The sequence below is a fragment of the Brachycentrus maculatus genome, unplaced genomic scaffold (assembly GCF_059751285.1).
Source record: "Brachycentrus maculatus isolate JH-2025_06_01 unplaced genomic scaffold, ASM5975128v1 h1tg000211l, whole genome shotgun sequence".
Classification (NCBI taxonomy): domain Eukaryota; kingdom Metazoa; phylum Arthropoda; class Insecta; order Trichoptera; family Brachycentridae; genus Brachycentrus; species Brachycentrus maculatus.
In genome coordinates, this window is record NW_028280962.1 from 356115 (window position 1) to 379589 (window position 23475).

Consider the following 23475-nt stretch of genomic DNA (forward strand, 5'->3'; position numbering starts at 1 on the left):
TTTATCAATGTTTTACTTTGTGGGTTTACATTGACATCATCATTTCGATGTCATCCCACAAACTTTATTTTTTTTCAATTGTTATTTTTTTATATTTATTTATTGGAAAACCAACAGAATATTTAACAAAAATAACATAATATAATAAAATTTAAAAAATAACAGTTCAATCTAAAAATAAAAATGAACTGTCATGTACAGAAAAGTATAATTATATAATAAACTTACATTACATGTTTTTATCAAATGATAGAAATTATCTCTCTTAATATTTCGCTTAAACTTATTAAAAGAAACATTATTGATGTCTATTTCATTAAGCATTACATTGCACATATCGCAGGCTCGAATTCAAAATGAATTTTGGTAGGACTAGGTGTGCATTTTAGGGATTTTAAATAAGTTTTTGTTTCTGGTCTGTGCTCCCGGGACTCCCGGAAAATTGGTGAGTGATAAAAGCTCTGGGCAATCTACATAATTATTAAAAAATTTATACAGGAAAATAAGGTCGGCAGTGTTTTATGTAAAATGTCATGGATAAAACAGAAAATAGTCTCAAATACGATTTTAGTGTTAAAATACAACCACAGATGGCAGTATTAGTTCCATTTTAGAAATAAATGACACTTGGCTTTAGTTATAAGTGTGGCCATTGTCCTTTGATGAATATTTTGTTTGGACAACCATGTGCTGTACATATGGGAGTATGTGAGGGAGGACATGTTAGTAAATGTTACCTTTGATCACCAGATTGAGGGTGCAGTTAGAAGCATCGGGAATGCAGGTGCGTGCATATGTGAAAGATGTCGGAGAAACAATAAATACAGGAGCTTCCCCAGTAATCCAGCTACTCGTAGGGCTGCATTAAAAAATAAAATCATTAAATGTTGCAATATTTTATAAAACACATTAAAAGTATTAAGACTCGAAGGAGCATATCTGGCCAGAGTCTATGAGATAGAATAAGAGAAATATGAGAGATCCAAGATGTCGTCAGGTAGGAAAGGCAATGAAAAAGACAATGGTATGCGCATGTGAGGAGAATGGAACCATCCAAACTCCCCCACATTGCACTGCTCGGCCAAACCCCACGGTAGACGACTTCTGGCCAGAACACCAAAGAGATGGATTGACAGCTGGGAACCGACATCGCAAGAGGCTAATCCCACTTAAAACAGGCCACCAGGTCTACACCAAGAAGAAGAAGAAGATTAAATGAATTGGCAACTGAAATATACATAATTAAACGGCTCAGTTCAATCAGTGTGAGATATATATTTTTTGCAAATTGATTTAAAACAGAAAACTAATCCCGTTGTTAATTCCTATTAGTGCAATAAGACTGTGATACTTAAACAACCTTATATTCCTTTCTCATATCGCTCACTCCTTTCAAGAACATCATAAATCAAAAAACTTGATTTTTCAGGATAACGTTTTCAAAGCTTAAAAATATAATACAATATATTAAAAATAAATATCAAGCCACTTATTGAACTTTTTACTGTGCAACAGATCTTTTTAGGTAAAACCTGAAGGTTTTTTCTCCATTTGAATTTTTTTTAGAATATTTAAAAAATAATTAAACAATACCTTTTCTTCAAAATGCAAAAACAACACTTTCTGCACTGTAGCGGGTAAATATTAAGTTAAAAATATGCCCCTTTTGCTGGGATATAGTACATTTTCTGGGCATTCCGAAAACATGCACAACTGAAAATTTATGATTTTTGATTTATGACATTCTTGAAAGGAGTAAGTGATATCTTTTTATTTTATTTAATAAAAGAGAAATTGTATTTGTGTTTTTATTATTCACAAAAATACTTAAATTTCCATACTATTTCTGTTGACCTAAGCGGCTTATTATTAGAAGTAGGTATCAAATTGTAATAGAGTGGGTTCGAACCAAGAAACTCTGACTTAAGAGTCCGCGACACTAACCACGGGACCACAACCCGACACTTTTTTATTTATACTTCTAATCTTACCAGTTGTTTGTTTATAAACGATTTTTATTCATTCAATCGAAAACTAAATTTTCACCCTAAAGAAGATATAATATATAGTTAGATATATTATCCTTACAGTGAAAACCCAGTGTTTGATTGATAGAATAAATAAAAATTTGCAGTGTAAATGGTCTTTTTAAGCCTTTGCACAGACAGGAATAATGTATAGAAGGCACTGATTTAGTTTGGTTTAAATATGGGTAAGTTGGCAAACCTCAAAAAATGAGTGGTCTCTTCGTAGTGCGGTATTCCACAGTATATTTCTGTATCACAGTCCTTCTTTAGGGACTGCATGTTGCGTCCCTTCAAAGGAACAGTTCGAGGACTATTCCTGTCCAGGTTGAAAATTAAATATCCCGTTTCATGCCTTCTCAATACATTATCCTCATTGTAGAACTTGCGATCTGCATGCTGAAACAACAAATTAAAGTCTTTATTCTCTTCTCTGTCTTATACCATATTACTGAGGGTAGCGACTCTTGTGGAAGCAATGATACATCTCCAGTTATCCCTTGACTGCGCTGCACGTAGCCCTCCAACCACCGAGGTGCCTGCTGCTACCTTAACTTGATCGGTCCATCGTGTGGAGATCTTCCTTTCCCTCTCTTCGCCTCCAGGCTACCGATCACAACTAGTCATTCCAGGCTATCCTCATTACCACGCACAACGTGCCTAAAGAACTGAAGAATCCGTTGTGTACAGACATTGGCCAGAGTCAAGCCATCCAAGCGTAGTTCCTGTGATTCGGAGCTTCGATTCCAACCACCACATTTCAAATGTGTCAATCTTTCTCCTTTCTGCTGTTTTTATGGTTGGTGTTTCAGCAGCATAGAGAAAAATGGAGATGACCAAACTCCTAACAAGCTTTATCTTAGTGTTGTTACTCACAACCCGGTCTTTCCAGATTTTGTCTAGCTTGGTTACTAACGTAGTTCTAACATAACTAAATATATTACCATTATCCAGAACCGCTGTGGTGTTGGATCGTCGGGTCTAGATCTGTATGGCTGGCCAACAGAAGTACACAGGGATATAGGCAGCATTATAAGGGCAAATACTGCTAGGATTCCCAAAAATATCGCTGGTTTCCTTACGAGGCTAACCAGAGGAATCTATGAAATAGAAATTAATTGACAATACATTAAGATATATATTAGATATTTTGACAGGAGACTTGACAGAGAAAAGCAAAACAGAGCCTACGACATGACATTAACTAGTTTAGGCGATCACTTTGTGCACTGTGTAAATTCCACTGTTGTGACCATTATTTAAAACATTTATATGTATAAAATGTATGTATTTATATGTATAAAACTAACTAATTAACCAACATGCTGCCTCCCCACAGGGGTAGGTTCGGTTAGGTTAAGAATGGAATCTACTAAGCTACACCAATCTGTCCTCTTTCACATTCATGCATCTTCTCATATACATACCTGCCGATTATTTCGACTCCTGACCAGTAATTGAAATACTTGATCATGAAATACTTGAAAAATATATGGAAGAGGTGAAATTTTTTTGCAAAGACAGAGCGGTGTGGCCTTGTATTCTTTCTGCCTAGTCTTGCGGAGAAGCAGCGCGATGGTTAGTTAGTTAGTTAGTGAATAGAGATATATTTCTGCTTATTGTAAATAGGTGCTAAAATTTGGTTGAGCTCTGTGTGAATTGTAACTGATGTGTATAGTATTGTAACATATATCAAAATATAACTAAATAATGAAAATATTCAATCAAAATACAGAGTTATATTTTGGGGTTTTCAGAATGCGTACTCACCAAAAAGTTCATCAAATATACAATGACAAATGAAGAGACTAGCGCAATATACATATCTCCGTTGATGGGGCTGGACCTCGCCATAATGGGAATAAATATCATGTACACCAACAAGTCAAAATATATTTGGAAAAGCACGGATGGAATCTGCACTATCAAATACACCCAAACCCATTTGTGAACTGGAAAAAAACATAAATGTATATCAGGGGTGTGCGGTGACTGTTTTAAGAAGGGATGCTGATAAAAAATAAAGGTCATTCACTTCAAATAAGTCACAAATCAAAACGCATATTAAAAACTCAACGGCAGTATTAAGGCTGTCTTAATATTCATATTGGATTTTGACATATCATCAAAGATGAAGAAGAATATGGAAGTCTGGGCATTTACGGGGCTGACGACCATCATAGGCTAGTTTAAGTGATCACTTTATATTATATTAAACCATATCCGCTCCCTAGGTGAAGCATATGGAGTCCACAAACTGTCTCCAGGCTTTTCTGTCGGCTGTAAGCTCCCTTGCATCCTCTTAAGTCAGATCCACGTGTAATATTCACCAATTCTACCCATTATTGACAACCACACTACTCAATTTCTTGGAAGTTCTGTATATATGAACCAATTTAGAAACCTTCTTCTTGAATCACTAGAACTTCACTAGAGACATCTATTGGTGAGATGAAAAGAAGTTTTTATTGAGCAGAAACTCTTTTATTACTATTTATTAATAAACCAAACGCCTTAAACATTTTGTCATCCTTTGTAGTCTTAAAAAACCACTTCTTTAGGCTTAATAAACATCATTTTAACAAGTAGAGTGTAAAGGTTACTTCTGTATAAGGCTCGGATTCAATTCTAATGGTAGCAGTCACCCTGAGTGATTAAGCAATCAAAAATTCTGAAAATACTGTAGTTTTTTTTAGATGTTTTAATGAATTATTTCTTAAATTAAAGTCTTACCTGTCCGGTAGAGAGGAGTTAGATGAATGATTAGATTGGCCAGTGTGGAAAACAATGCTGGGATCATGAGCATGGACGCCGATCTGATTCCCACACAAGTCAATATCAGTAGCAAAAGAGCCCAAGGTATCTGGCTCGCCACCAAGTTCATTTGAGTTGTCATGGACAAAGAAAGATGGCGCTGAAACAATCATGGAAGGTTATTCCTACTTGAATTTGATAGATTAATACAGTGAAACCTAACATAAGAGCACCTTTCATAATGAATATTTCGCATAACAAACAAAAAAAATGTGAAAAACTTGCTCTCTTAACAAGCGACATTTCATAAAACGAGTAACAAAGAAAGAGGCAAGTCCCTTTTTCACGACATTCGCTTGTGAGCCGGGATTTCCGCGCTGGGACTCGAGGTGGATAACAATGATATTGAAGAGCTTGTGTAAGAGCACAGTCAAGAGCTGACCAGCGAAGAGCTTTTGGAGTTGTATCGTGTTTTACAGCAAGAAATTATGGAGGAGAGCTTGTTAATGGAAGAGGAGGAAGTAGCAGAGCAATAATCTTCTAGCACAATAAGAGAAATGCTGAAAGCATGGGAAACTGTTGCATCATACATTAAGAAGCATCACCCTAAAAAGAAGGTGGCTATTCGTGCTACAAATTTATTCAAAGATAATTCTGTGTGTGGCACATTTTCACCAAACTTTGAAGCGTTGGCAAAAACAAATGTCTTTAGACAGTTTTCTAGTAAAAAGGGATTAATTATTTGGTATAAACTCATATTTTTTTACATTTTTTCTTTAAAATCTAAATTGTATTTTGAGTTATTACATTTTGACAATAAATATGTTTTTTTACTTGGATAAATGTCAATACAAAATTGAGTATTCTTTCGGCATGGAATGCATTATCGTATTTTACATTGATTTCTATGGGTATTTACAACAAGTAAGATTCTGGAACGTATTCTACTCATTATGAGAGGTTCTACTGTACTTTAAACCACAGTTTTGTTGACCTGTATGTTTCAGTAGAGCATATCTGACACCGTTTATGAATTTCAAATAAATAAATTATTATTTTTTGACATCTCATCAAAGATGAAGAAGATTATGGATGTCTGGGCATTTACGGGGCTGATAGGACGCACTTAAAATGTTGTAAATAAATATATCGTATTTTTAAAAAGAAATAGATTTGAAACACAGAAAACGCGAATGACTACAGTCAATATGTTTATTTTAAATTAATCTTACTTTATTTTTCCTCAAGTAATTGACTAATACGATGACTAGTCCGTATGCAGCAAGGAAGGGACACCAGAAGAGAGGGAAGATCAACCAGACGTGAGAGAACCAAGGCATGGTCAGAGGAGCCACTCCATCTATGAAGGCGCCCATGATAACAGTGGCTGCGAGGCCTGCACCGATGCCCACCAACTGACCCATCATGGCGATGCAGAGTTCTAGACACACCAGACCTGAAAATAATAGTAATGTCATGAAAGGAATTAAACCTAGCTGGCTTGAACAGGGGAATTGAAATACCCCGTATATGAATTTTGATTCTATAAAGTATTTAAGTATGGACCAGTCTGGGAGTATGGACGTAAATGAACGTCAGTGTGAATTTTCCTTAAAAGAGCATGGACATCAATGAACGTTGAAGTTCGTCTGTCAGTTAGTATGATGTTACTTGTATAGCAATGACATCTGTGGATATTTGTGTGTAATTTTGTCATAATTGAAAAATATTTCGAATGGGTGTTCTTTTTATATTTTAACATAATTTCTATCTTAATAATACATTGATTCAATTAATAAAATTTTATTTTTTCATGTAAAAAGAACCCACTCCCCAGAGAATGTTGGACATCAATTTTTGTACTCCCGGAATGGTTAATTTTAGTGTTATAAAGGTGGAGACTGACCGGAGCATTTCATCGTAATGTAACACGTTACGTTGCGAGCATTCAGGCAGTCAGTACACCGAGCCGAGCGCTCCATCCATAGTTTCGGATGCTTGCTGATGCTCGCCGCGAGCGATGTTACGACGTTATTTTATGACAAAATGCTCCGGTCAGTCTCCATCTTAAGAGTTACATACTCGAACTCCATATTTTTTTTAATCTCAAAAACTCAGTGTCAGAAATAAAAACTCTAAGAAGCATATCTGTCAAGAGTCTACGAGACAGAATAGGGAACAACAGGATAAGGGAAATATGCAAGATTGAAGATGTCATTAGGTGGAGAAGGCAACAAAGGAGACAATGGTATGCGCATGTGAGGAGAATGAAACCATCCAGACACTCCCACATTGGACTGCACAGCTAACCCCAAGGTGGACAACTCCCGGGCAGACCACCAAAGAGATGGATTGACAGCTGGGAATCATCATCGCAGGAGGCTAATCCATTTCAAAAACAGGCCACAAGTATTATAAGAGCTACACACTCCATATTTTTTGTAATCTTAAAAATAATAGCAAAGAAAACTTTCCCAATTTTATTTTTATAATTTCAAAACATTAAATGTTTAAAAATATTGTTTTTGATAAAAAGCAAATCAGTCAGATTTTGTCTGCTAGCAACATGTTATTCACTCTTATAAAGGTGTTTGGCTGCACGTTCGAAAAGACGTGCCGTTTATGACTCAGCTGCGTACTATGATTTCCATACAAATATTAACTGTGGTCTTTTTGTACTCTGCTCCGGAACACATGTAATTTTTGGATTATCAGTATAGGAAAGGTTAATCTTATAGGTATACACGTAGATGTATACATATCGCTCACTCCTTTTAACAACGTCATATTTCATTTTTAAAGTTTTAAATATAATAAAATGTATTAAAAATAAATATCAAGTCACTTATTGAACTTTTTGCTGTGCAACAGATCTTTTAAGGTAAAACCTGAATGTTTTTTCTCCATTTGAAAAATACATAGTATTTAAAAAAAAAAAGAAACCAAAATGCAAAAACAGCACTTTCTGCCCTGTAGCGGGTAAATATTAAGTTAAAATATGCCGCTTTTGCTGGGATATAGAACATTTTTTGGGCATTTCGAAAACAAAGACAACTAAAAATTGTCCATTTTTTTATATATGACGTTGTTGAAAGGAGTGAGCACATATGAACACAGTTTTATGCACACATTATTTGGTCAATATCAAGAATAATACATTGTTTATGCTACATTATGTTACATTACCAATGTGTGGAGTGTGACTAGAAGATGTTGTTTCTGCTAATTCATCATCTGGTATTATTTTGGAGAATGCATTGTTAACGTCAGTAATGCCATTTAGTCCTGTCGTATCCTTTCCTGGGCCTACAAAGATTTTTTTTTATCAATTAATATGGGTAATATCCAACAAAGTAACTAACTAACCATCACGCTGCTTCTCGGCAGGGGTAGGCAGAGAGAACAGAACACCACACCAATCTGTCTTTGAAAACAACCTCCGCCTCTTCCAAATTAATGCTTCTTTTCATACTTACGTGCCGATTATTCCTATCAAACTCCTGACCTAATATCTTTCAAGTATCTGAAATACTTAATCATACCAAGTTTCTTAAATTTTTCTGCTCCTATTTCAAACTACATTCGTCTCACTAATCGCTCACTCCTTTCAAGAACGTTATAAATCAAAAAACTCGATTTTTCAGGAGAACGTTTTTAATGTTTAAAAATATAATACAATGTATTAAAAATAAATATCAAGCCACTTACTGAACTCTTTACTGTGCAACAGATCTTTTTAAGTAAAACCTGAAGGTTGTTTCTCCATTTGAAAAATAGTTAGTTTATTTCAAAAAATTATTAAACAATACCTTTTCTTCAAAATGCAAAAACAACACTTTCTGCCCTGTGGCGGGTAAATATTAAATTAAAAATATGCCGCTTCTGCTGGGATAAAGTAAATTTTTCGGGCATTCCGAAAACATGCCCAATTGAAAATTGACAAATTTTGATTTATGACGTTCTTGAAAGGAGTGAACGAAATATGATTTACTGTTAAAGAACAATGAGTGAAGAAAGCTTCACTTATTCGATTCACTTGCCTAAACCGTCTCAATACACCTTTCTTAATTTCATGGGTAATGCTTATCTCAGCCATGCATTTTTACTTTATATCACCATTTGAACATCTATTATACATGGTTTTTGACTCACATTCAATGTTTTTAAAATTGTATAAGAGACAACAATGGCTCTGACAAAAAGAAACGCAGAGATGATCAAATGCACACAGCGATCCATGGAAAGATCCATGCTTGGTGTAAGCCGAGGGATAAAGTAAGAAATGAAGAAATCAGGAACACAACCAAAATTGAGGATATCATGGATCGCGTGACAAGACTCAAGTGGCAATGGGTAGGATATATTATAAGACAGAACCCCACAAGATGGATCCCTAAAATTTTGAGATGGAGACCTTGGGAAAATAAAAATAGGTGTTGGAAAACCTCAAAATGATGGTCCGACGACAAAGTCGCTGTGGGGGGTAGAAAATAGCTTCGAACAGCAACTGACCGAAGGAAATGAAAAGTGTTTTGAACATTGAAAGCATTAACTTTGTGGATCAAATTGATATATTATTTTGAGAAATAAAAAGACTTTGTTTTTTTATCCACTCACATTTTTATTAACAACCAACTAGTTTCGGCAACAACCTGTTGTCCTCTTCAGGGTTTAATTTATGACTATGGTAAACATTTATATAAAAAAAGAAAATGGAGTTCTGGTTCCAACCCTTATGTATGGAAGCGAATCATGGAGTTGGCAAAAGAAGGATGAAAGCAGACTGAATGCAGTCAAAATGCGATCCCTCAGACGAATGTGTGGCAAAACGATGTTTGATAGATGTTCGAATGATGAAATAAGGAAAGAATGTAAGGCTGAGATAAGCATTATCGATAAAATTAAGAAAGGCGTGTTGAGATGGTTTGGACATGTGGAGCGTATGAGTGAAGAAAGAACGGTTAAACAAATTTACGGAGCGAATGTAGTTGGAAAAAGAAGCAGAGGACGACCGAGGAAAACTTGGCACAATCAGGTATGTCAAATACTCGAAAGCGGCCGGGTCAGGAGCCGTAATAATCGTCGGGTATGTATGAGGAGATGCATGAATGTAGAAGAGGCAAAGAATGTTTGCAAAGACAGAGTGGTGTGGCGTTCGATTCTCTCTGCCTACCCCTGCGGAGAAGCGGCGTAATGGTTAGTTAGTTTTAGTGTACAAGTTGTTGGGTTTCGAGAAGGATAGGGGTGGGGGTAATGGTGTTGTAAGGAGGGGTAAGAGCAAGGAAGGGGATAACTGTGTTTAGATTGGGTTCGATTTTATGGGAAAAATATTAAAAATGGGACTTTGACTTAAGAGTTAAATGGAAGAGTTCTGTATCCAGCGGTGAAGAACAGAAGGCTAGAGATGAAGAAAATAAGAGAACTTTTGTACTAATTGCACAGTGAAATGTCATTGCAATGACTAAGGTTTTGATTAATTTAAACAGTAATTTTTACCTAGGATTCCATTAGCCCCAGCTACGTCTGTAATCACTTCAGAATTGTTGGAGTACTTTTTACTGATAGGGATTTCAATTTCATTTTCCAAAGTTTTGTTTGTCCCTTTACTTTTCTTGCAGAAGCGGTTTAGCAGTCTTCCTATTGGTCCCCAGCTTTGAGGAAGCCATTTCCCTGTGAAATGACCAAATCAATTAATTAACAAGTTATTTTAATCCAGCTGTACCTGGCCATGCGTTGCTGTGACGGTCTGTTTAAATGGAAAGGAAAGTAAAGAAAAATAATACATCCCATATGAATAATTTCACAATGCTTGTGGGTATATAATATTTTAATAGCTGTCGAAAAATATGTTAACTGCTATGATTTTTTAAAAATATTTCTGTCATTTTAAACAGATGGCGCTGCCATGCCGTAAAAAATCTGTTTAAGGTCACAGGAAAAGTATATTTTTTTATGAAGGATATATCAAGATTATATTGATTGATATATTACATTTTGTACAAAATATATTTGTAAAAATATTTAATACAATATTATTACAAGAAATTATCCGGTGACAACTTATTTTGAGAGTCTTTGACTTACAAAAGATGAAAAAGGGTCATGAATGGGTCTTTTGTTTAAAATGTTGTTGTCAACACGTGACTGCAATATTTGTATGGACACGGGAGCCATGTTCAACGTATAGAACGTTTTAAGAAATGTATTTATATATCTCACTTACAATCCATCATCCGGCCTATGAATATCACAACGCTAAATATTGATAACAGGAACACGCAAACATTGATGGCTATACTGGCTTCCAGAGAGTATCGAACCATGAACCATCCTAAATAGTCATAGAAAACCACTTGACCATCAGCATGTTCCTTAAAATAAAATTAATATATTGATCAGGGGAATAAATATTTTATATAATATAATACAACGCACACAATACAAAATTTATTTATTTTGATTGTCTAGGTCCAAATGATAATATTTTTTTTTTTTTTTTTTTTTTTTTTTTTTTTTTTTTTTTTTTTTTTATTTTTTTATTTTTTTTTTATTTTTTTATTTATTTATTCGGGAATTGTACAGCTTACATATAAAAAAATGATATAAAACAATAGTTACATTAACAATAATAAACATTACATTACATTGACAAAAAATAGTTACGTTAAAAAAAAAAGCCAATTAAACAATTCCACAATTATGTTATAAAACTATTAAAAAACATTCAGAGATAACAAAAAACAAAAAAAAAATAGATTAAGCAGGAAAGGAGAAGGAAAGGAGAGGAATTAATAAAGGGTGGTTACAGGATTTTTTTTTTTTTTTTTTTTTTTCTAGGTAAGAAGTTAAAAAATATATTTATAAATATACATACATATATATGCATACACATATATATATACAAATACATACTTATACACATTCAGTGATATATACAGAAAAAAAAATTGTCATGCACCGTTCACCCCCCACCCATAACATAACTAGGTTATTGGTGGAGAGTAAACAGAGCATGAGAACTTTCTACTAACCTCTTTTTTTATTATAGCAACACTTTTCCCGAAAATATCGATGTCATTAAAAGTCTTGTTGTATGAGTTTATGATTCTATTAAGGGTGGTATTTTGTGAAAAAACTGTATTGCACTTTGGTACATGAAGAAGGTGAGTAGAACGCGTTCGTCTTTGGGGTACTCTAAAATTAATACGGGCTACTAGGTCAGGGGAATCAATTTTGTTGGAAAGGATCTTGGTGAGCAACATCAAGTCAGCCACGGTTCGTCTATCAGAAAGAGTTTGCAATTTATAAAAAGCGCATGCTTCACGGTAATCCTGAAAATTTAGGTGAGATCTACGATTTAAATTTTTTACGAAAAGTTTTTGGATTCTTTCAATTTTATCCGAGTGTACTTGATAATAGGGTGACCAAATAGGAGATGAAAATTCAAGAATACTACGCACGTAGGAAAAATAAAGTAGTTTCAAAGAGTTAATATTTACAAAAGGCTTACAGGTTCGAAGTAAGAATCCAAGTGTTTTATATGATTTATCAATGATGCTTTCTATGTGTGTAGTATAATTAAGTTTACTATCAAGAAGGATGCCTAGATCACGAACCGTTTGTACAGACTTGATGTTACTGTTATTGAGATTATATGTGTAATCAATAGTGTTGACCTTTCTATTAAATGATATTTTCATGCATTTATCAGAATTTAGAGATAACATGTTGATTTTACAGTACTCAGACAGTCTCGAGAGGTCTTCTTGCATTTTTAGACAATCATGAGGACTTCTTATGTTCGAATACACCTTCATATCATCAGCGTACATAATAAATTTAGAATTGAGAAAACATTTCCCAATGTCATAAACGTAAATATTGAATAATAGAGGCCCCAGGTGACTGCCTTGAGGAACACCCGAAGGAAGTAGGGAGAAATTAGAGGGATGTCCGCCAACAACTACTGCCTGACTTCTCTTATGGACATAGGACATGAGCCACTCAAGGAGATCACTATGAATTCCAATTGATGCTAATTTATTTACAAGTATCGAGTGATTGACTCGATCGAATGCCTTGGAATAGTCAGTGTAAATCACGTCTGATTGGGATCCCATGGCCATATACTCAGTTACGTCAGTTGTGAAAAGTGCTAAATTTGAGAGTACTGAACGATTTCGCATGAAGCCATGTTGTTCATCCGGGATGTGAAAAACAACATCGTGTAACAAGTGCTTATAAATAAGTAGTTCAAATATTTTACCGAAGACCGGTAATATCGAGATGGGTCTATAGTTTTCGACTTTATGCTTACTTCCACCTTTATGCACAGGAATAATAAGTGCCTTTTTCCAATTGTCAGGAAAAATGCGTTCTTTCAAAGATCGATTGAATAATATTGAGAGTGGAGTAGCCAGTTGTTTAGCGCATTTAACCACAAATAATGGGGGTATTTTGTCGTGACCAGCACCTTTGTTAACATCTAATGTTTTTAATGTTACAAGCACGTCAGTACTTGAAATAGTAAAAGAAGATTTAAAAGAATTACATGTTTGTTGTAAAGGTATATGCATATCATATACTTCAGTTGAGTCACTTTCAGTATAGACGGAGTTGAAGTATTTAGAAAAATTGTCAACGACTTCCTGGGCATTAGTAGATACTTGATTTTGGTATTGCATGTTTAATGGGATATCGTTGGAGTTGCGTTTACTTTTCACGTAGGACCAAAAAGACTTAGGGTCATTTAAGATAGCTTGTTCACATTCAAGAATAAATTTCTGGAAACATTCCTTTTGGACTTTTTTTTGTCTAGTTCGGAGTAAGGCAAAGGTTTCGTAATCACGAGCATTATTGTAATTTTTCCATTTTTTGTGGTATTTAGATTTCTCTTTAATTATTTTAATAAGTGATGGGCTGTACCAGCGAGGGTAAGAGTTATTTTTTAGTATTTTGAGTGGTGAAAATTCATCAAGAATACCCTTAATAGACAAATAGAACTCGTTAAGAGCAGAATTTACACAAATGCAGTTAGAAAATTTTTGAGCCCAGTTTATAGTAGAAAGACTGTTATTGATAAATTCGTATTGTGCGCGTTTGAAGTTATATGTTACGTGCTCTACAGAAGGTATTGGTGAAACAATCAGAGCATTTATATCGATTATGAGAGCTGGGTGATGACCGTCTTCTTTTACTAACGTGACGTCGCTGTGCTGAACTCTGAGTTGCAGATTATTAACAAGCACTAAATCAAGTATACGACCGTTTACGTTAGCTATGTCGTTGTACTGGCGCAGGTCAGAGAGTGACATGCACTCAGTTAAAATATAATCGGTATTACAACTAATTTGAGGCAATTGAGATAAAGTATCGGGATGATATTTCCAAACAATATGCGGAAGGTTGAAATCTCCCATTATAAGAAAATGATCATCAGGATGGTCTACAGAGAGCTGGCCCATAATATCGCAGAAATTTTGTAATTGAGAAGTATGACTAGGGCCTCCAGGTATATAAACGCACGCAATATGGAGTTGACTACGCCGGTTGAAATTACTCGAAGGTATGGTAATCCAAGTGCAGTCTGCTTCGCATAACCAGTTAACGTTGTGCTTAGCGCGCATTGTTCGTCGCACCGCGATAAAGGCGCCGCCTCCTCGAGATCGACCAGAAGTAGACATATTGCGGTCGCATCGGAACAGATCATACCGCTCGTCCACTACTTCAGCATCACTAATGTCATCGGTGAGCCAGCTTTCCGTAACGGCGATAATATCGAAATCGTTACTAAGCAGGTTTTGTGTAAATTTAAGAAGCTTGGTTCTTAAGCCGCGCACATTTTGGTAGTAAATGTTTAGAGCGCCCGTGATGAAATACTTAGTTGTGTAATAAAATAGTTCGTACATGAGGTAGGTATTACTAAAGTGATGAAAAAAGTTAAGTTTGAGCAAATGAATAATGTTACGCGATTTACTTGGAAAAAAACATTACATTTATATGACATGTGTATTGGAAGGGTTATTAAAGGAGAGAGGGTATAAGGAAAACGATTGGTTTTTGGGGATGTAAGTGGATAAGAAAAAGTGGTTAAGATGAATATGTATAAGATTAAATGATGTTTGGTGTAGTACAAGTGCAGTAAATAGATACCTAGGGAGAGTGAGATTAGTAAGCATTTCAAGAGAATTTGTTTAAATCCGCCTCGTTATTAATGATATGGATATTAGACGTGTTATTTAACCTGGCGTGGATTTTACCAAATTTCACCCATATGTATTTAAAACCTTTCCCGTCCTTTAGTTTTGATTTGGTCGTCGTAAGTAGCTTCTTGGTCCACGGGGTCAGATGGTCATTAACGTAGATCCGGTTTGTAGCAGGTAAGCCTAAGTCGTTCGCGGAAAGGTTCTTTGCGCGCCGAGCTGCAGATGCGAACTCTTCCTTGATGTAGCGGTTTACGAAGCTAACGATGATCAATTTCTCTTTGGATTTGTACATGGGAATTCGGGAAATGGAGTTAATTTGTGATTTGGGGATGGCATAATCAACCCGCTTGCTGAGATTGTCCAGAATTGTAAAAAGGTTTTCATCCTTTTTCCACGGAACACCCTTTATTTCTATATTATTCAATCTCGAAAATTGCTCTTTTGATGCCATTTCGGACTTGATTTTATGGACATCGTCCTGAACGTTCAAGATTTGAGCTTTGATGGTGTCAATTTCGTTGATTTTATTTTCGAGTATTTTAATTTTATTCGAGCAGTCGACAAGTTTGTTATTGTTGAACTCGCAAGACGTTCTTAAATCGGTAAGTTCATTTTTTATGAATTTCACGTCCTCAATTAGTGATGCAAAACCAACTAGTTGACGCTTGGCGTCCCGGATTTCATACAGGATGTCGTCAAGGGACAAGGGATTCTGTGTGGAGTCAGAAGTTGGATTGGGACTAGACGATCTTGTCCTAGACGACCTAGTTCTGGGATCCTGTAGTTTACAGGTGGAACATTTCCAGTTGGATCGTGCTATTTGCGACATGTTTTTATATTTAGTCGCAGATGTGCCGCTGCAATTGAAGTGAGCGCATTCATAGCAGCGGGAGCATTTAAGCGATTTAGATGGGCTTAAATCGTTAGTACAAAGAACGCACTTCATAGTGAGTCGTGTCTTATTCGGTACACAGTACTATAGTGTAGGGTTAGAGCTAGCTAGCTGAAGCGGGAGTAATTGTAGCTACTCACGCTGTCAGGCCTTACACGAACTTAGCCGAACACTTCCGATGCTTTTACAAATGTCAGCGATTACAACTGTCACTTTGAAATTTGTATTATTTAAATACAAGTTTAATCGATAAACTGCTCACAATTTATTCACGCACTTATTAAATCCAGTTAATTACAAATTTGTTTACGTTGTGTGGTATCACTTATTTAGATAACTTAAGATTAGTTCACTATATGTAATTAATAGTTAGATTAGTTTATTCCGTATGAACACACGGCAGAGATGAAAATTTAAATTTTTAAGTGTAAATATTCTCAATATTATTAATATTTAAAGCATTTACTTTGTGGTTAGTCATTTTTACTTATTTTTTTTTTACAAAAATGTTAATAATATTAGTATATAACCACTCACCTGTGAGTGGTTATATACTAATTTTATTAACATTTTTGTAAAAAAATAAATAAGCCAAATGTCTTTAAAAATAAATAAGTCTTTTTGTGGTAATATCTATGCATTTTTAACTAAACCTTAACTTGGTAAATACCACTATTTCTTAAAATCTTTTGAAGCACGTGTTTCGATGCATTTTGCATCATTTTCCGCATTGATACGGTGTTTGAAAATGATGCGGAATGCATCGAAACACCTGTCACAAGATTTTTACAAGAAGAGGTATTTGCTATGTAAAACATTAAAAAAGCTAATAATAATATTAAAAAACATTTTATTTTTAAGAAAAACAAAATTGAATATTATATTACTTCTTAATTCAGCTTAATTTCAAGCTTAATTTATTTTTTACCATGTTTATATTGGTTAGAAAATTTAAAAAAATCTAATAAGATTTATAAAATACATTTCGTTCTTTAGTAAAATGGTTATAGAAGTCAAAAAATTGAAATGAAGCAGTCGGATTGAGAATAAAAATAATACTTACTTTCACATTTTCCAATTCCGGGGCATTCCCCAGTGCCCTTACTAACTGGAGAGTGTTTTCTCCCAAGTGCTGATAGCTTCCCAATGGAATGAATTCCTCCTTGTCGTATTTTGTGTGATATAGATATCCATTACGGGCATAAGCAAAGTCAAGACCTGCAAGAAAAACAGATTTGAAAAGTGCTACATTTATTAAATACCATTAACACATTATTGTCAGGCAATTTTTTCATCAACCCCAACCCTAATTATGCTCAGATAGTCGGCCCCCGACCCTCAGTATACTAATCACATATAAAAAAACCCTTATCCGCACCCCAATAGTGCAAAGGGCACTGCTTCATATAAACGCATTGTTATCTTGATCGTTTACACATGAAGGAAAGGTGATCAGCCCTCCGCTTCAGGTACCAGTCCAGGGTAATATTGAATAAATATTAGAGTGAAAAAATCACTAATATTTATGTGACCCCCCCTGGGAATTGAACCCGGGACCTCCAGAACGGTAGCCGAGCGTGCTGACCATTACACTACGGAGGCGGAAAAATACTAATCACAAGTAACCACAAACCCAATTCCGATCTGTACTATGTTTTTTGCTGTCTCACGCTCTACCAAAAGCAAGCAAATAGAACGCTTATAGTGTCTCCCGCTTTTACCTACGGTATGTAAAAGACGCTTTTAAGTAGTTTCTCGCAAACAATGTATTACTATTTTAAGCACTAACTTTACATTCTTTGACTTCTTATCATAGCTGAATATGGAAGTATGGATATTTAGAGGGCTTATGACCTATCATAGGTTGGTAAAGTGATCACTTATCACATATGCAACATTCACCATTCTACCCATGATATAACACTACTAAAATTTTTGGAACTCCTATATATATTATATCATTTATCTTACACAGTATATATACTCCCTTTTTCCTTTGCCCTCCTTTTAATCATCTTTTGTAATTCATGTTTTTTTTAAAGTTAATTTGTAATTTATGTTTTTTTTACTATCTATCCTCTGATTGCAAACAGCTAAATATGGTATCAAACATTTTGATCAATATCACTAATCTGTTTTTGGTTGGTTGGAAGATATTACTTTTTAGTAATAAGCCCGCCAATGTACCTTTTCTTTTTCTTTTACTTTCTGTACATGTAGTTTAAATAAATACATAAATAAATATAAATTCAAACAGCCATCTATGTTGGATTGAGAAAGCTTTTATTTAGCAGGGACCTTTGTGATTACATGTTTTAACAAAATTTTAGTCATGACATGTGAAATAAGTAGGTCCATAACTTGCCCGTTTACGTACCTGGAATATTTCCAAAGTCTCTGAATATCCGAAAGTCAGAGTCAGAAGGAATGAGCCCATTCTGAAATATTTCTTCACCCGTGATCATCCCATGCGGATAAGGAGCATTGCGAGCGTAGTACTAAAATAATATAAAATAATATATAAATAATAAAATAGCATCAGCAAAATTAATCAACTTCAAAAGGTAAATTGGTGTAAATTGAAGTATAACATGGCACCTTACAAGAGCCAAAAGCAGCTATGTACTTAGCTTTGAGAATTGGTGTCTGTGAAGAATTTTAATTGTAGTTCAATATTCTGAGGAATGAAGAGATAAGACGTAGGACACAGCAAATCTTGGTCACAACTGTCATCAAGAAAAGGCGATTCACTTGGCTAAGCCATGTACTCTGCATGCCTCCTGAGAGCGGCCATCAAGCTTGCCTCTTTTACAAGGCATCAGGTTCGCGCCGCCCAGGAGGACCACTGCTGACAATTTGTCCGTTGGAGACCGTTTGTGGATTCCATATACTTCACATAGGGAGCATATGGTTTAAATAACTAATTTTCAGAATCGCAGAATAGTGTCTCATAATGTGACCAAGCTCATGATGTATCCTAAAAAACAATAAAGCCTAACCTAGTAAAAATAATGTTTTCTACCCGCACTCTAGCCCGCACAGTGCCCTGTCTAAACAAAATAGACTGTATGGTCCAAATTGTATAACAAAGCCCTTTCCACTGCTTAAAACAAGAATATATAAAAATGATATTTACATATAATAGCCATGAGTTTTTGGGTCCTGATTGAAACAAAATAGCCCTTCCTCCAGTTCCGCAAGCGTCAAAATTAAGGACGGCTCGTGCTGAAGATGCCCATTTGTGCTTTAAGAACATGTGAGAAGCCTGAAAAAATTATATAAATATTATTCTTAATATACCTATAAATGTGGCATAACACTGGGTGGCATTTGAAATGTCTACTGATAATCCCTTGGACCACAAATTGCACAAATATCTAAATCCTTACAAATGAAAGCTTTCATTTTTATAATTTCATTTGTATGAAGCAACTCCTTAAGGTTTATGGTTATTTCAATTAAAATCCACGTGGAGTATAAAAATGTGAAGAATGTGAAATGTGAAAGGAAAACATTGTCTAATAATGTCAGTCATAAAATGTTCCTCAACTGAATGCGCCTGAAATGCTTTCTACGGCAGGAATTAGAAAGCCACATCAAACAACTCTATAAAGAAAACTCGTAAAGACCATAAACAAAACATTGAGAGAATTATGCTGAGCACATTAGAATAGGGACAAAAGGTAACAAAGCGAGGCAAAGCAAGTGACAGCTTTCTCTTTATCTTACCTTTGTGTAATTTAGGGCTAAAGTAACTGATGCAGCACCCAATTTACCATTGAGTAGAGATAAGGGACTTATTTTTTCCCAATTTACTCAGTGTTAAGATTCATGGGTAAAGATGACTCGATTTTTCTGTGTGATTCACCACTACTCCTCCCAGTCACGAGCTAAGATGAAGGCAACATTCAAAGAAGCCCCATACTTCATTATTTAGTCTTTCCTACTTTGTAAAGACCATATTCCTCCTCGCTTACTCTCAAATTTTTAAGATTTTATTCATTCTTCTTAGCAACATACCAAAACTTATAACGAATCCACTCTTTGCATTCCATGAGTCATTCTTTCACTCATCTATTCTATCTCTTCTATTTTTTTGTGCGTCTCGTAGTCTGTTGAAGGCAACATTAAAAGAAGTCCCATACATCATTATTTAGTCCATCTACTAATAAAGACTGTCTTTCTGCTTGGATGCCCTCAAATTTTCAATACTATCCTCATTATTCTTGGCAAGAAGGAATCCATTCTCTGCATTCCATGAGTCATTCTTTAACTGTTAATTTATGTTTATGCACCTTGAGTCTAAAGGGAGGGACTGACCGGACTAACGTCGTAACATCACTCGCGGCGAGCGCTTCGACAATAGATGGAGCGCTCAGCTCACTGTACTGACTATACAATGCTCGCATCGTAAGGTGTTGTGAAAATGGCTTCAGTCAGTCACTACCATAAGGAATGCAGAGTCTTTAAATAAGGAACTAAGAGAAATAAATGGCAACCTGCAACGAGGATTCTTCTGCTCCATTGAAGAGGAAGATGACATTGTGTTTGAGTCTAACAGTTGATTGAGATAGAACATTTATCAGTTCCAACATAACGGCACAAGTCACTGCATTGTCACCAGCACCTACAAAATATGCAGTGTCATTATTATTCACACATAAATGTACCTACTTAAATACCGCCTAATATTTTTTGGATTTCCATGGTGTTTTAGATAGTTATTCGGATCACATAATTAAAATTGATGATGAATGCTGTAACGTTATCCAACATGTCTGCCATATTGGTAACTTATAAAAATGTTTACGAAAAAATACTGATTTGTTTAAACTAATTTTAAATACAAGAAATTATTAAACAAAATTAAAGGACTATCATTTTCTTTCTATTCTTTTCAAAAATCTTATCATGTATTCTTAATAAAATAATACTATTCTTTCTACATTTAATTTCCCATGTCAAAGTAATGCACTTCACCCTGGAAGAAAACTTTGTAAAACTCCTCAGGAGAAGCCAGACTATTGACTGTCGTCAACAGGCCTTCCGTTCCACTAGAAGAGGGCTTGGCATTTTGTGTCCTAGCTTGGTTTATGGTACCAATATCTTTCACTTTTTTTGTCATGTGTGTGGCGTATGTGGTTTCCTCCCAGGATATCTCCAATTACAGGAGTTATTTTCATACTATTTTTTGACATCTCATCAAAGATGAAGAAGTATATGGAAGTCTGGGCATTTACGGGGCTGACGACCGTCATCGGCTGGTTTAAGTGATCACTTTACACACGTGTAACAAGTAATAAGCTTAAATAATAAAAATGAAAATGGTATTTTCTGGCGTTTCTCATGTGTGTGATTATAATCCAGGATTCGGACCTCACATACTAATATAAGAGTTTCTGCTTAGTAAAAAGCTTCTTTACATCTCACCAATAGATGTCTCTAGTGAAGTTTTAGTGATTCAAGAACAAGGTTTCAAAATTGGTTCATATATATAGAACTTCCAAGAATTTGAGTAGTGTGGTTGTCAATAATGGGTAGAATTGGTGAATGTTACACGTGTGTAAAGGGATCACTTAAACCAGCCGATGACGGTCGTCAGCCCCGTAAATGCCCAGACTTCCATATACTTCTTCATCTTTGATGAGATGTCAAAAAATAGTATGAAAATAACTCCTGTAATTGGAGATAATCCAGATTTTGTGAACAAGTATTTGGACACACTCAAAATGTTGTAAATTAAAGAGTGTTTTTAGCTAGAAGTAATCAAAATCTACTAATCAATCTGTAAACCTTGTACATAATAAGCAAGGTAAATAATAAATGCAACTCACTTTTAAAAAAATAAAGCAAATGTACTTCAACCTGAGCTGTATCATTCATATCATCTGTATCCGTCTGTATATTATTATTTTTTTAAAGAAAAATATTTGTGTTCATATTATATGTACATACAAATATTCCAATTTAATTATATTTTTGTAGGCTTAAGCGCTTCGTAATTATTTTTGTAAAGTAAGCTTAAACCCAGAATTTCTCAGATTAAGGGGCCACAACTCGATTTCAATTTATATTTGATAATCAGGAGCACAGGACTGATAACCTCTCTTTCATTAATTAACGGTTGAGTGAATACCATGCTTAGCATTTGCAGGTGCTCTGTGCACTGTTGGGGACTGACAGGGGTTTGAAGAAAAATATTTTCATACATTTTGAGAAATAGAAATTACTCATCGGGAATATTATATATATTTATGATTTATGTCTATTTATGATTTATGATTTAGTCCGCCTCCGTAGTGTAATGGTCAGCACGCTCGGCTACCGTTCTGGAGGTCCCGGGTTCGATTCCCAAGGGGGGTAAAATAAAATATAAGTGATTTTTTTCACTGTAATATTTAAGCAATATTACCATGGACTGGTACCTGAAGCGGAGGGCTGATCACCTTTCCTTCATGTGTAAACGATCAAGATAACACTGCGTTAATATGACACAGTGCCCTATGCACCATTGGGGTGCGGATAAGGGTTTTATTATATTATTATTAATATATACACAAATATTCAAATTTCATAATATTTTTGTAGGCCTTAGCACTTTGTTAATAATTTTTGTAAAGTGAGCTTAAACCCAGAATTCTACGACACTAACCACGGGGCCACAACTGGATTTCAATTCATATATGATAATCAGGAGCACAGGACTGATAACCTGTCTTTCATTAATTAACGGTTGAGTGAATACCATGCTTAGCATATGCAGGTGCTCTGTGCACTGTTGGGGACTGACAGGGGTTTGAAGAAAAATATTTATATACATTTTGAGAAATAGAAATTACTCATCGGGAATATTATATGTATTTATGATTTATGTCTATTTATGATTTATGATTTAGTCCGCCTCCGTAGTGTAATGGTCAGCACGCTCGGCTACCGTTCTGGAGGTCCCGGGTTCGATTCCCAAGGGGGGTAAAATAAAATATAAGTGATTTTTTTCACTGTAATATTTAAGCAATATTACCATGGACTGGTACCTGAAGCGGAGGGCTGATCACCTTTCCTTCATGTGTAAACGATCAAGATAACACTGCGTTAATATGACACAGTGCCCTATGCACCATTGGGGTGCGGATAAGGGTTTTATTATATTATTATTAATATATACACAAATATTCAAATTTCATAATATTTTTGTAGGCCTTAGCACTTTGTTAATAATTTTTGTAAAGTGAGCTTAAACCCAGAATTCTACGACACTAACCACGGGGCCACAACTGGATTTCAATTCATATATGATAATCAGGAGCACAGGACTGATAACCTGTCTTTCATTAATTAACGGTTGAGTGAATACCATGCTTAGCATATGCAGGTGCTCTGTGCACTGTTGGGGACTGACAGGGGTTTGAAGAAAAATATTTATATACATTTTGAGAAATAGAAATTACTCATCGGGAATATTATATGTATTTATGATTTATGTCTATTTATGATTTATGATTTAGTCCGCCTCCGTAGTGTAATGGTCAGCACGCTCGGCTACCGTTCTGGAGGTCCCGGGTTCGATTCCCAAGGGGGGTAAAATAAAATATAAGTGATT

At 35.1% G+C, this 23475-nt stretch overlaps 1 protein-coding gene and 1 long non-coding RNA gene across 2 annotated transcripts in view; both read right to left on the bottom strand.

Moving 5' to 3' along the window:
- Positions 1–16979: 16979 nt before the first annotated feature.
- On the bottom strand, positions 16980–19119 carry LOC148307071 (uncharacterized). Its single transcript, XR_015837906.1, has 3 exons — positions 19012–19119; positions 18253–18373; positions 16980–17093 (listed from the first exon to the last, which is right to left on the bottom strand). It is a non-coding gene; the product is annotated as an uncharacterized LOC148307071 (long non-coding RNA).
- A 1362-nt stretch (positions 19120–20481) lies between these two features.
- Positions 20482–23475, bottom strand: part of LOC148307072 (endoplasmic reticulum metallopeptidase 1-like) — a 36332-nt gene continuing 33338 nt past the window's right edge. Inside the window, exon 18 of the mRNA XM_088263989.1 lies at positions 20482–20502. Within this exon, the coding sequence (XP_088120115.1) occupies positions 20482–20502 (21 nt within the window). The remainder of the gene's footprint in view (positions 20503–23475) is intronic.